This window comes from Poeciliopsis prolifica, unplaced genomic scaffold (genome assembly GCF_027474105.1).
Source record: "Poeciliopsis prolifica strain line A6 unplaced genomic scaffold, Auburn_PproV2 SCAFFOLD015, whole genome shotgun sequence".
In the NCBI taxonomy this organism is placed as follows: domain Eukaryota; kingdom Metazoa; phylum Chordata; class Actinopteri; order Cyprinodontiformes; family Poeciliidae; genus Poeciliopsis; species Poeciliopsis prolifica.
Window position 1 is genome coordinate 7,554,741 of NW_026562390.1, and position 14,876 is coordinate 7,569,616.

General features: G+C 40.6%; 1 protein-coding gene across 1 annotated transcript; it reads right to left on the bottom strand.

Moving 5' to 3' along the window:
* Nucleotides 1–9,467: 9,467 nt before the first annotated feature.
* On the bottom strand, nt 9,468–14,876 carry mpx (myeloid-specific peroxidase). Its single transcript, XM_055040747.1, has 16 exons — nt 14,833–14,876; nt 14,688–14,753; nt 14,521–14,608; nt 14,236–14,411; nt 13,981–14,113; nt 13,584–13,713; nt 13,290–13,496; nt 12,839–13,202; nt 12,307–12,467; nt 11,963–12,221; nt 11,709–11,879; nt 10,899–11,136; nt 10,594–10,805; nt 10,458–10,495; nt 10,208–10,348; nt 9,468–10,045 (listed from the first exon to the last, which is right to left on the bottom strand). Exons 2-16 carry the CDS (start codon nt 14,749–14,751, stop codon nt 10,037–10,039), a joined length of 2,391 nt encoding a protein of 796 aa, XP_054896722.1. The 5' UTR covers nt 14,752–14,753; nt 14,833–14,876; the 3' UTR covers nt 9,468–10,036.

Here is a 14,876-nt window from a genome sequence, read left to right on the forward strand (position 1 = left end):
AAAAACAGCAAAGCCGGTCATACAGCCTCACTAGTCGATTCCTCTGAAAGAAATAACCCCGAACAGAGAGCGGCGTTCCTGAAGAGGCCAAATGCAACGACCATAAGAAACACTGAGCCGTCCGAAATGACTGGCCTCCTCGCGACACCCCTTTAAGTGAAAGTGGGCCCCGTGACACAAGCACCAAGCAAATAGCGGGACACCTTGAAAAATGAAGCGGCATCCGACTGGAATTAAAAAAACTACGAAAAAATAAATGAAACGAAAACGAGACAGTGGTAAGACAGCTATACTCACAAGTAAAACTGACTCATAATTCAAAATTAGACTGAACTTTAACACAATATAAACACTTTAACACAATATAAACTACTATTGTGTTATATATATATATATATATATATATATATATATATATATATATATATATATATATATATATATATATATATATATATATATATATATATATATATATAATTCCCTTCTCACCCACCGCAGGTGGTTCTTATCCTCTGAGCTCGGGTCCTCTACCAGAGGCCTGGGAGCTTGAGGGTTCTGCGCAGTATCTTGGCTGTGCCAAGGACTGCACATTTCTGGACTGAGATGTCTGATGTTGTTCCTGGGATCTGTTGTAGCCACTGCTCCAGTTTGGGGGTTACTGCCCCGAGGGCCCCGATGACCACAGGCACCACTGTGGTCTTCACCTTCCAGGCCCTCTCCAGTTCTTCCCTGAGGCCCTGGTATTTCTCCAGTTTCTCGTGCTCCTTTTCCTGATGTTGCAATCACTTGGTATTGCTACATCTACCACAACGGCTTTCCTCTGATGTTTATCCACTACGACAATGTCTGGTTGGTTCGCCATTACCATTTTGTCTGTCTGGATCTGGAAGTCCCACAGGATCTTAGCTCTGGTGTTCTCCACCACCTTTGGGGGTGTTTCCCACTTTGATCTCGGGGTTTCCAGTCCATATTCTGCACAGATGTTTCTGTACACTATGCCTGCCACTTGATTATGTCGCTCCATGTACGCTTTCCCTGCCAGTATCTTGCACCCTGCTGTGATGTGCTGGACTGTCTCAGGGGCCTCCTTGCACAACCTACACCTTGGGTCTTGTCTGGTGTGGTAGATCTGGGCCTCTATTGCTCTGGTGTTTAGGGCCTGTTCCTGGGCGGCCAGGATGAGGGCCTCTGTGCTGTCCTTGAGTCCAGCTTTTTCCAGCCATTGGTAGGATTTACTGATATCAGCCACTTGGGTTATTTGCTGGTGGTACATCCCATGTAGGGGTTTGTCCTCCCATGATGGTATCTCTGGCACCTCAACCTCCGTTCCCTGTTGTCTGAGACATTCACTGAGCACATTGTCTGTTGAGGCTTTGTCCCTGATGTATTTATGGATCTTAGTTGTTTCGTCCTGGACAGTGGTTCTCACACTCACTAGTCCTCTGCCTCCGTCCTTGCGGCTCGTGTACAGTCTCAGGGTGCTGTGGCTTTTATCTCCTCCTTTGGCCAGCTAATTATTCCAGCAGGGTATCTGATTACTGGCAGGGCGTAGTTGTTTATCGCACGGATTTTGTTCTTGCCATTGAGCTGGCTTCTCAGGACTTGCCTTATTCGTTGGAGGTATTTAGCTGTAGCTCCTTTCCTTGTGACCTCATCGAGGTTGGCATTGTGGTATACCTAGGTACTTGTAACTGTCCTCTATGTCTGCTATTGTTCCTTCTGGGAGTGAGACCCTTTCTGTGTGGTCCCCCTCTTTGTGACCAGCCGACCACACTTCTCACCCAGCAGTCTGATGGTACTTCACTCAGCTGTTGTAATTGGCGCCGAGGAGGTCTGGTTGTCATTCGGGTCATGATTCTCTCTCTCAGGTCAGCAGCTGTCTCATTCAGCTCTGTTTCGCTCATTGGGCCGTGTATCCCCTCACTGGGTGGGGACTTGTAGTTAAGTCCCCACAGTTCTGACATCCGGGTTCCTCCTTTTTGCCGTAGCATTTGTGTTGTATCTCGTCAATCTCAAGTTGTGATAGCAGTTGCCGTTTGCGGATGTTGGAATACTGAGCTACTAGTTGTTTAGCGCTTAGTGTTGACTGGGGATGTCGAAGTGACCATTCCTTCCCCAGTCTTTGCATGTAACCTCTCTCACTAGGTTACTTGAGTAGTAGCATTCCAACAGATCCACGTTTTCATCTCTCGCCCATTTCCGTCTTGTTCCAGTAGCCCATTTGTCATCAAGGTGCTCTGGTTCCCCAACACCTGACGCAGACCTTGTTTGGCCGGGCGACGTCTGAGCCGGCATGTTACGCAACTTAGTATCTCTCATGGTATGAGGTAGGCAGTAGCTTGAAGGGTCTTGCCTAACGACCCAGACTGGATTCGAAGACTGATGACTGATGCAAAATTCACATAAATCTAAAAGCTATTTTGACTTTAAAACATGGAAGAAATTGTGGGAGCATCATGAAACATAAATTACATATAAACAATATTCATTTTTCACATAAAAAAAATCACATATTGTAGATAATTAAAAGTAAAAGAAAATTAAAAGAAAGGTCACATCACCTGTTAGGGAGTATTTCAGATATTTAAGACAAAAAAACCTCCCAACTCTAATCAATAATGATCAATATTGACTGACATAAAATGCTTATTCTGATATGTTTCTCAGCCATTTGTCCAGGCCTATATGTGCTATAATTAAATTACAGAACATCACATCCACTTTATCGGTGATTGTCCATCTTAGCAGCTTGCACACAGTCAGCATTTGTTTTATTTTCTAATTTTAAATTGTTTTTTGCTGTTATGGTGGTTGGTTAAATATTATTTACACACCACTTCAAATCCTAACAGTTGGGATTTCTTGTATAAACTGTGACTGGTAATGAGTCAGCTGGTGAGAATTGGTAAGAAGGTAGGTGGAGATAAATACAGGGCAATTTCAGACATAAACCTGTTAGAGGCTCCAACATACTCAAAACTCAGGGGAAAGTTTAAATTATTCCCGACTGAGGTTGGAGCAAGACAAAATCTGAAAAGCTAAGAGGAAACTTTTTGCTAGGCACTGAAGATCATTTATGTTCAGGAACGAGACTTAATATGTCTGCCTTTCACATGATAACACTCCTACTTTCCAATGTTCCCAGAAACCCATCTCCCACAAACCCACCCTCCTCTAGAGCCTCTTCTTCATCAGTGCTTTCCTGACAACGTGGAATCCACACTCAGCTAACTTGCAATCTTCTACAAGGGCATAATTAGTCATTTCTCAGTCAAAGGGAAAGGGAAAAGGGGAGTCTGGACGATAGTCTCTGCTTTTTGGCAGACTACTGACCCACATCTCATCCCCTGATGAATTGGACTCATTCGCTGCTGGCAAGTCTAATCCCAGCCTTCCTGGTGTAACTCCAGATGCGTAATGCATAGGTTGGGAAACTTCATCCGAGGTTTTCATTTTACTGTGTGCAGGAAACCAGGACATTTTTTCGAGCATCTACAGCACAGACCACACCATGGTTGCTGCTAAACCACAGCAACTTGTCACGTGGATTTCACAGCTTCTCACAACAAAATGCTACTTTAAGAAAAAAAAGCTAAATTATGTTTATCCAAAATACCACTCGAGGGTAAATTTAGTACCCTCTACATTTTACATTTTAAACAAAAGATAGCTCTTAAGAAATGATTGTTATTGGTTTTAAGTCACATCTTGATGTAATTTTTTTCAGAAGGGAACAGAAAAGGAAACATTGAACCACTAGAGTCTTCACTGTGTGAAAGTTGAGCAGTAAATAATGTACAGTGTTTATATCAAGGAGACAGGATGTTTTACATCATCAGGGCGCTGCAAGCTTTTCCTCCCCCCAAAATGATCCTAAACACTGGCTGACACAAATGTTTACAGAACAGTATATATCTACACAGCATAAAGGACTAACACCTTGAAACAAATCTCATTTCTCTTTACTTTCATTCTTAAAAGTTGTCTTGATGAACAACTCATGGATTCAGGGATAAAAACTTAAGGAGTTGTATAAGCAGTGTTTTGCTTACACATAAAAGACATTTATCAGAAAATCCGGCATGTTGTGAAATAGATCCTTAGGAGGTTTACCAGCTAAACACTGAATTCAACAAAAACATGAAGGAAAAACCCTCACAAAACTGTGAAGCAACACAAGTCTTGGATGTAAATAAAAAAGAAAATTTTGTCATGAACAAAAGTTTCCTAAATTGTACCATCAGGGTACATTTTTACAAAGCACCTACAAAGACACAGTGAATGATTCGATGAGTAATACTCAGTCAAAATGTCCTTTTTATCAATATTACAAAATTATTTACTTTGAACAAGCTCCTATATACTGCTGTTAGTTATTTTATTTAATTTTATCTTCTTCAAAGTGTGCTTGGGGTTTTGTGCTAGAACCAAGACAAAAAATGCTTGGTAAGATTTTTGTTTTTGCAGTGTACAAATACTCCTGTATCCTAGATCATTTCTGTAAATGTTACTAAAAATAGGTTAGTTTCAGACATTTGCACAAACTTTTGCTCAGGACTGCACAAGTTTAATCACTTCTTCCCCTGTAATGATATCTCTGTGCTGACAGAAGCTCCGTGATTCTACCATTTAGGCCTTAATGTTCTTCCATAATAGAAATATGAGGAAATCATAATAGCAGCAGTTAAGCATTTTTAGTTTATCAAAGACACTCTTTGTTAACTTTCACACCTGGAAGTCACCCAGCAGCAGCTAAATCATTATTAACACTCTGAGGTAACAGAGGAGCTGCTAGGTGTTAAAGGCTTTGCTCAAGGGCGCCTGACTGAGGGAGGGGCAGTCTCTGTGTTTAGGTTTTCTTTTTTTTTTTAAATTTATACTTTCATATTATTCTCCTTTTTTTCTTTAATTTTAGTTTTATGTGCGTGCCGATAAAAACGTAGTCCCTATGCGGCAGCAGAAAGACAAAAAACTAAACAAACTAAAACAAACTACCTTGTAATCTGTGTCCTGGACTGATTTTCTGCATGGGACAAGCATTTAAATCATACTGTAAATTACAGTTAAGGCAGTTGTATTGTTCTTGGAGGACACACCGTCCCACCATCACTTGACGTTCCTTTTCTGCTTGTGTAAACAATGAGGACAAATCAGAGGCAGAAGAGCCCCAGAACAAATCCTCCCTGAATACTGCGGCTAGTTACTGAAAGATGAGGACAAAACCTAATGTTTTAAAGTTTCACACTTATTTAGGAAAGCAATAACTTTAAGGATCAAGAAAGACACAAACAAGTTAAGAAGAATTTGTAGCCTCATAAAAATGATCTTTCCAGTCCCAGAAACCTCAGCAGTCCAAAAAAAACATCTGCTCTTTTGCAAATGTTTCCTATTTTGTCACACAGTTCTTCTTCTCATAGCTTTATATTTTTCCAGCATATAACTATTCAGGATGCTCTTTGTTTTGGCTGGCATGCAGTTATACTTCAGCTTTGAGGATGACTGACATAGCTTGATTCTGCATACCAAAAGTTCCTCCAGAGACCGAACAACATGTGCTTCATGATCAAATCCGTCCTCTACCCTAAGACTCCAGGCGGTCACATCCAGCTGTTCTGGGTCATTCACTTGTTTTGCGGGTAATTCATTAAACTTTTTCCATGTCAGAGTCCCTTCTTTAACTCTCACTTTATGCCCTTTACTATTCCCTCACAAGATTCAGACACATCTGTAAGGGATTAGCACAGTTCTTCAGACCACGTCGCTGGAATTCATCCCTGTTCCTGACTCTTTTGGGCACGGGAACGAGCCTTAAGGAATTTGAATAAATCGGAGATGAAGGAAAAGAAGAAAAAGCTGTGACTGTGTTGAAGACATGTGAGAAAGGAAGAGAAATCTTCACCATGTCTTTGAGCTAAATTTATTGTAAAACCAAAATGTAAACTGTTGAAGTCATTACTGAGTCAGCATACACTTATATCACCCTGGAAAACTATTCCTGCTTCTGGAACTTTTTGTTTTACAACTTTTGTAAAACTTAAGCTTTAGTGTTTGTTATTAGGACTTTATGTGTTGGACTAAAAAAATAGTCTGCGGTGTACATTAGCACTTAGCCCTCTTTAATCTCAGTGGTCTTCAGAATGGCTAAATAGCAGTGCGTATTGGATTGTCAGGTTTAACGCTGTTATTTAAAGACTTTAGAGGTTTGCTAGTGATAATTAGTGAACAGCAGCACGTCACAGACCAGGCGGGGAGAAGAAAACAGCTAGGAGGCCAATGTGGAGCAATGTGGATCCAAAGATCAGGTAAGGAAATCTGCATGGAAACTATTAGTCATGTTCTTCACAAATCTACCCTTCATGAAAGAGTGGCAAGCCAAAAGCTATTGATGAACGAAAACCATAAACAGTCACATCTGCAATTCCAGGAAATGGTTTCAATCCTGGTCTTCTTTCATTTCCCTGCTCCAACACGAGTGTCAAACCAGTGCATCTCCTCCTCACCCATTTCCTGCTGCAGAAGCCTGGCAACTGCCCGTTTATATGAGACAGATGTTAACATTCACATCAGACACTTAGTGAACATGTGGAATAAGGTGCTTATGTTAGCTAGTGTCAAACGAGCTCTTTGCAACCTGCATGCAAAGCTAACAAAGCCGTCGCCTTTAACAACCCATCTCCATTTAATACATGGTGGTGGAAGCGTCATGCTATGTGGATAGTGGTGGATTGAACTAAATAACATAAAAAAATCTGTTTGAGGCTTAAACAGGCTAGAGAATGGAGGTTCACTTATGCTTTCCAGCATTTGCAGGATAGCAAATGATTTAAATGTACATTCAAATCTACATTTAGATTATGGGTGTCTAACTCCCAGTCCTAGAGGGTTGGAGTCCTGCAAGTCTTAAATGTGGCTCTGCTTCTACAATACTGAACCAAATAATTATATCAACAAAAGGAGTTCTCTGAAAATTCATTGCACATTCGGTAAATCATGACACTTTTAATATAAAGTTGACATTATTCAAAAAGTCAGCTGAAGCAACTTCTCGCTTCAGCTGAGGCCAAAACCCCTTGCTCAAACTTCAGCAGCTCATCTTTTATCAATTTCAGCACATATAACTTAAACCCCCTTTGAAGTAAAACAGGGCCACACAGAATCCTGAAACAACCACGGCCTCTTCGACTTCCTCTGCTCTGCTTCACATGTGTTTCAAGCTTCAGCGTTCTGCTTCCTCTCTAACTCTGACCAGATTTACACTCCAATACTTCCTTCCAGTAGCTAATTTTTCCTCTCTCCATTCACATAAAATTGAGTTGAAGCTCTTATGACAAAAACAGACCATCTAAATACTTTCTCATGTGCCATGAATAATAGGTATCCATTACTGCACACAAGCTGGGGGTTGAGTAACACATAGACACACATACACTGTCTGGTGGACTACGTGGCAAACTGCATGTTTTCTTCAACCAAAAAGCTGTAGGCGGAGCACTTAATCATGACACAACCCAGCGAACTTTACATTGTGGGGTTATTCTTCCTCCTGTTGATCCCAGTCCACCAGGCCCAGTTAATAACACAATTATAATAATAACAATGAATATAATTAATTGCTAAACATAAAAAAACTCTGAGTCTATGTTTAAATTCAGATCGTCCATAATTAATTGTGGTTGGTAATATGGAGTTATTTGCCTCTTGGACAAAAAAAAAATGTAATTGGCTTTTTTCTTCATATTAATTAGACACAAATTGACATTAGAGATAATCTGGATAAATCTCAGATTTGTCTTTTCAGGCTTTTAGTCACCATAAGCTCTTTAGGAATCAAATATCTTACAATCCCATCAAAACCTAGTTTAGGAACTCATGTATCACAATTTTTTGATCAGATTTTTATGTTAAAACCAGATTAGCTTGTTCAATGACACCCATCACTCCCAGTAAGAAAGACTTTGCTTTAATCTGTCTCTTGTGTATCATTAGCATGTTTACTCCCATGTCCACCTCTGTTTATACTGAACATGCGACTGTCTTCTTCTCTTTGCAAAGACATGCAGTCCAGGCAGTCTGGAAAATTAAGATTCACCCAGCTGCCAAATCTGGATTCTGAAAAAATGAGTCAGCTGAAGACAAAAGACAGCATCACATAAGGCAGTTTTTCTTCAGTTTATAAATAAAAGCGAGCATTTTGAAGCAATGCAAACATATTTTTTAAATCTGTTTTTCTATCTTATAATCTGGGTTGAGGGATTCATTGTGTAACTGAAGCTTTTGAACAGAAGTGAGGACTGTAATGATATTTAAAAATGTGAAAGAGGAACATTGGCTCCCTCTGTTGGTCACTCTGATATCTTGTCTCTCATTTGAAAATAATTTCTTGCTGAAAATTAAAGCACTGAACTAATCAGAACTGGAAAAAAAAGAAATTATCCTATAAATTATATTTATAAATCAAAAGAGTACTTCTGCTAAAGTATAAAGTAATCACATTCTTTAATTTTTTTTTTACTTTTGTTCAAATACTCAATTTTTCTACTTTATCTTGTATTGGTTCTGTGTGTCAAACATATATTTAAAATTTTTCACTTTAACATTTTCTAACAACATAATTTCACATTGACAAAAGAGCTGTATTTCTCAGGGAGAGTGCAAGTTGATGTAAGGCAACAAAATTGCACTAAAACAAAAATATTGGCAGGCAAAGCATAAAATATCACATTTTTAAGCTCCATGATTTGTATAGTATCTCTACAATTGACTCTGTGTTGATTTTTGGTTTAATAGACTACAAGCTGTAACAGAGTTAAACAGACTCACTCAATTAAAACCCATGCTTATTTAGCTAAAACTAACAAAAATGTCTTATTATTACAGTAAATGAGGATACATTGCTTCGTATGTTTTCTCATCACCTGATCATTTTCTGCAGTATCTGACTGATGTGAACAGATTTTGGCGAACCTTTGGGGCTGAATGCCTTCACTGGATTAAAGGAGAAATAAAAATTGTGTCAAAAAGTTGGAAAAAAATGAAATGAGTAAAGTATTGTTTGCACATAATAATCAAAATTCTTATCGCCTCATAAAGGAAGTAAATCTGAGCTAGGAGTTCAACAGGGTGCCTATTCCTTTGAAATTGTTAACAGAACAATTGCATTAGTTTTAATTAGTTTTTCTTCTTATGTTTATTCATCAGTAAAATATGGAATATATTTTGATGTTTTCTCTACATCTTTTCAAAAAATGTCAATTAATGTGCAAGGCAGTCAACCTTCAACATTTTTTGAGTTCCCCTTTTAGATGTTCCACAAATCCTCCTACTTTCAAAAATAGGATTTCTTACTTTGCAACAATTCATCAATAAAAAACTCATACAAAACAGTGATTTCTCAATTGCTTTATTAAATCTAACATTCAATGTAAAACAACATAATTGCAATAAAACAAAAATATGATCAGATGAATCGTAACATAATATTTGAAGGTAAAGGAATTAGTGCAAAACATGTTCACAATTTAACACTGGTTGATTCCATCAAAAATTATTCTAATGTTGATTTTTTTTTACATGCAGTTGTAACAGAGTCAAAACACATTTGTTCAATTAAAACCCATTGCTATGAAGCTAAAACTAACAAAAATGCCTTATTATTACAGTAAAGAGTAAAACGAGGATACAGTGGTTTGGTGTGTCTTTATCTGGTCATCTGCGAATGACTGACGTAAATAAATGTAAAAGCCCACAAGTCACTGGTTTATGTCCCATAGTGTAGAACAAATGTCCTGAGAAGAAGATGTTGATGGCCAGCTTAATCTGGAATTCATTGTAATCCCAGATTCCAGTTCCAATGGAAGAAGCGCCGAGTCAATGGCTGAGGAATATAAATAGGTGTGTCTGAGTTCTGTGTCGGCTTGTTTTGTTTCTTTATGACGGAAACAAATGAATCTCTCTATGTTGGCCTGTAATCTCAAAAAGGGACACTGATGTTTGAATATTGGTGACCCTGGAGGGCATCTGGAGCTGAATGGTCTTACTGGATCTGAGGAGAAACATACACTTTGTCAAAATGCTGAGAAGATGAAATGAATAGTGTTGCTTGTACATAATAATCAAAATTCATGAAGGAACCAAATCTGATCTATGACAACAAACATACAAATGAACTGCAGACTTTATGAAATTACTATTCAGAATCAACTACCTCATTGGTCTCGAGTTCCAATGGGTCTTGTGGATCCACAAGGTCCTGAGGGTCGACGGGGTCCACAGGGTCAAAGGGATCCTGGAGATCCAGTGGGTCCTGGGGATCCAGATTGTTGAGTTCATCTGTCTGGGTTGAGTTCTGTTGATCAAGAAGAAATAAACATCACATCAAGTCTTTGGATTTGAAAAGATCCCATTATTCCTTTGACAATGTGTGACATCATTTTAGTAACATCGGTGAAACTGACCTCTCCGTCACTGGTCTTCAAACAATCAGCAGGAGACCCTGAATCGTCAAACATAATAAGTTTTTATACACAGGATTACAAGAAAGCGCATCATATCGTGTAAAACTGTGCTTAGATCGGTCCCTGTGGTTCTTACCGAAGCCACAGGGTCTTTCCCTCCATGGCGACAGATTCAGACGGCGCAGAGAGGAGCACTGCACCAGACGGTTGAAACGTGAGACGACGCTGAAAGCATCTCTGGGCACAGATGTGATGCCGGTGTTGTCACAGATGACTGTGGAGAGTGTAACAGCAGACAGAGCCTGCCTCTGCTGTGGCGTGAAAACCCCAGGGTTCTGGAACCACAGCCTGAAAAATGACAGAATTTTGGTAAATTTTTCCATTCAAATCTACAATTTCTTTTTGTGAAAAAATCAAATAGTTCTACTCTACTTTACTTACCTGTCACCTTGACGAATCCTCTGGAACTGAGTTGCGATGAGGCAGGCGAACAGAGGACCCACGCGGCCGCCAGGCACAAATGGCTCTGCGACACCTCCAAGCCACACATCGATGTTTTCGGGGGTCCCGTAGAGCTCCAGCAGCTTACGAGCCAGGGAGGGATTCCCCAAAACCTGAGCCAGCTCTGCCTGGTTACGAGGCTGGGACAGACCGCAGAACCTGCGCCAGGCATTGTAGCCTGAAGAGATAGAAATCATGAGGATGAGAAAGTTGAGAAATCAAGAAATGTTTGTCCAAATAAGACGACACATTCATTCTATTTGTAGCATAAAATATTTAGACTTTAAATATTTAGAAAAACTTCCTGTTATTAATTTCGCAACACCAGTAAATAGAATAATAGGTCATCAGCGTAGCATATGATGTGGTCTTCTAGACTAATCATTACTTGGCATTGTATCTGAGGCTTTCTGGTGATCACTAGAAGACAAAGGAGAGACTAACAAATTTTCTCACGATTGAAGACTTAGATCAGATGTATCAAACTGCATTCCTCGAGGATCAGAGTCCTGCATCTTTTTTATGTACCACTTCTCCTCCACATTTGAATTAAATACCCATATAGCTTCAAAGAGCTATGCTAAGGAGATAATAGTGTATTCAGGTGTTTCGAGGCCAACAGATATACAATTTGCAGGACATCAGCTCTTGAGGAAGGGACTTTGAGACTCCTGACTTAAGTCTTTGAGGATTGGGTCAGAGATCAGGTTCAGATTCCCAGCTGCAGGGTGGAATTAGTAAATCACGTACCAGGCAGGCCATGATCACGACCTCTCTGCATGTTCAGAGCACCCAGGTCCAGAGCCAAGTGCTGGATGAATTCAAACAATCTCTCCCTCAGAGCATCCACCATCATGTTGTCCTGAGTGCCCAGTTTAGCAGGACGACCTAACAGACCACGCAGCGAAGGGTCGATTCCACCTGGAGGGTGAGAGCAAATGAAATGAGGGCTTCATCCTACAGCACAATGACAAGATGGCTGCAGTTATTTTTGCGGGGCACACCTTCGAAAATGACTCTCCATGGGGTGAAGAAAGCCTTGAACAGGGGGACGCTGGGGAAAGTAGGATGCTCTCTGTAGTTTGCATCCAGTCGGAACAAAACTGGCTGGATTGCCAGGTGAGCGAAACGGTAAGCGGCCGTCGCAAACACATTGGAGATGCTGGGGTCAACATCAGGGTTGTAGCCAGGGTAACGTCCGAGCTGTCTGCGCATTGCGTCAGGACCCACAATGTGAGGAAGATAATCCCTGAAGACAAACATCTGATAGACAAAAACCAGAATATGAGAAGACAGCACAGGCTTTGAGTAAAATGAGACTCCTTGCTAACTCTTTGGGTTGTTTCACCTGGGTGTAAGCACCCATGATCTTGCGGGCCTCTTGGTAGAGAGTCTCACTGTCCCAGTGTGGATTCAGCCTCTTCAGCTGACGAGCCAAACGGTTGTGTTCACGCACAAACAGGGTGTGGATAGATGTCAGAGCGATGTTCTCGTCTACACGGGCATCACCTGCATAGAAATGTAGCAACAGCTCAGTTCCTGCTGACATTTTTACTTTTGGAGCCACCGAAAAATGACAAATGACTATAATTATAATTTGGTCGACAGTAATTTATTAGTGTGGAACATTGGAGATACTGGGACTTGAAATATAGACTTGCAGGGTTTTCTCATTAGCAAATCCTTTCTATGTAACTGATTACACAGACCAAGTATTTGAGCAAAATAATTTTTTTATGTTGAAAGGATCAATAAATATAGTGATTGCTTGATCCTTTAACAAATATACTGTTTTGAGACTTGTCCTTTTGCTATTATTATTTTTTGTAAGATTATGTATTCAATCATGCAACTCAATTTCTCCTTAGAAAGTCACAAACCTGCAATAAAGCAGGGCACCTCCCTGGCGTTGGTGTCGTTGGTGACTCTTCTGCGGGTGGCGCACATTTGCACCTGCAGGGAGTGGAAGGGCAGCAGCTCGCGTCCGTTGTCCCTGAATTCGGTGTTGACGCGCAGCAGGCCGGCATCACTGGTGAGGTCACGAAGGTTCAGGGCGAGCTTCTCGTCGGAGCCATATACTTGCCCCAGATCCAGAAAGGCCGTCAGTGAATTGATCTGCTCCCTCTTGCTGGGTTCTCCTCCAAAATTAAATGCAGAGTAACCCGTTCCACAGGCAGGAGCAGATCGAAAGGCTGGGATGCAGCTGTCTGGGCGGGAGGGAATCCGGGGATCTCCAGGAGGGATCTGATCATTACAAAAGGAAGAGTTTGAAGTGAAACAACAGAAAGGTGAAACAAAATTAAACAATTTAGTTTGAGCTTTGACACCAACCGGGATAGGGATGCATGGCTCACTCTGCTCACAACTTTCATCGCAGTTCAGTCCATTGCTAAAGGAGCGGATACTTGGTGAAAATGGTGTGAAGGTGAGGTCATGGTCATTCCACTGCCCAAACAAGGTCACCATGTGGGAGTACTCAGTGTCATTGACAACGCCTGCATCTGTGGTGTTCAAGATGTTATTGGACACCTGCCGCACCTAAAAGTGGAGAGAAAGAGATTTCATTTTAAACTTGAGGCAAATAGTTTGATGAAAAAATATGGATTCTTGAAGCAAAGTTGGTACCAATGGGAGCAAGAAGTTGTTGAATTTGCGGGTTCTGTTCCATCCTTTTGGTTGAGAGATGCCATCATCGTATTCAGAGGGCAGCCAGCGTGTGAAGGGGGTGTTGGAGGCACCAAGGCGAGGGTTTTTCCTGTAAAAGAAATGTGGAAGGTTCAAGATTAGATATCTTACTGCTGAAATTCTAGAGAAAGGATATTTTGTGGTGAATGGCCTAAGAAGTTAGAGTGCATTTCACAAGTACTTCTCTGGCAGGTAAGTTAAAAAAGGAGCTTCTAAAAATGATGCTTTGCACCAATAAACCCCAAATTTAGTCCTAAAACCAATTTGACAAGATAGCTGAACAATTATGTCTATAAAACTAGATTAAAGAAAGTTATTCTTTATCATAAAGACTTACAAGTTGTTGCAGACGCTGGTGGCTGTACGATACTTGTTGATATTGGGTGTGTTGAGACATGATGGATTCCTGAGTCGAGCCTCACATCCAGTAATCCGGGCAAGTTCTCTAATATCTTGGTCGGTGAGCAAATCTGAAATGTACAGTTCAACAATCCATGTGTCCTTATTGACTTCTAAGTATAATTAAATTTTTAATCAGAAGCACAAGACTTTCAACTAGAAAATGAAAAAATCAGCTTTGACTCTGTCTGACCTGTTGCATTGAGGGAGCGCTTATGCACATGATGTACTTTCTCTTGGACCAAACGGAGAGTCTGTGCCATGTAGTCAGCAGAGCGCACAGCTGAACGAGTGTCACCGCGAGGCTGCTTCAGGAGACGAAGAGCATCATGCGGCTTCACCGCATCCCTGCGGACCCGACTGAGGCTCCTAAAGGAGAGAAAATAGAAATATCTCTCAGTTTTAACAAAAAAATCCAGAGCTCTGAAGTTCAGAAAACTGCTCATCACTCAAAGATAGGGAAGCATGATGAACTCACTCTTCTCTGGAGTACGTGTATGCGTCGTCTACTATTTTCTTTGCTTCTTCAAAGCATTTCTGAAGAAAAGGACTGCCAAGTCTTTCGCCTGAAAAAGAAGAATAGCTTAAACATCATGCATTTACAAAGCACATGTAAAAAAAATAACATTTTCAGTAGAAATTTACCTGTAGGTTTGGATTGAATGGGCACCAGGCTGAGGCCCAAGATAAGGAATACAGAGAGAAGCATCTCTAAAACAAAACATCAACCGATTAAAAATGCAATGAATTGAAAACCCTTTCCTCCATGGTGTAAAATAAATCTTTCTACCTTTGTCTGTGAAGGCTTCTGTGGCGTTCTAGGATGCTCTTTGG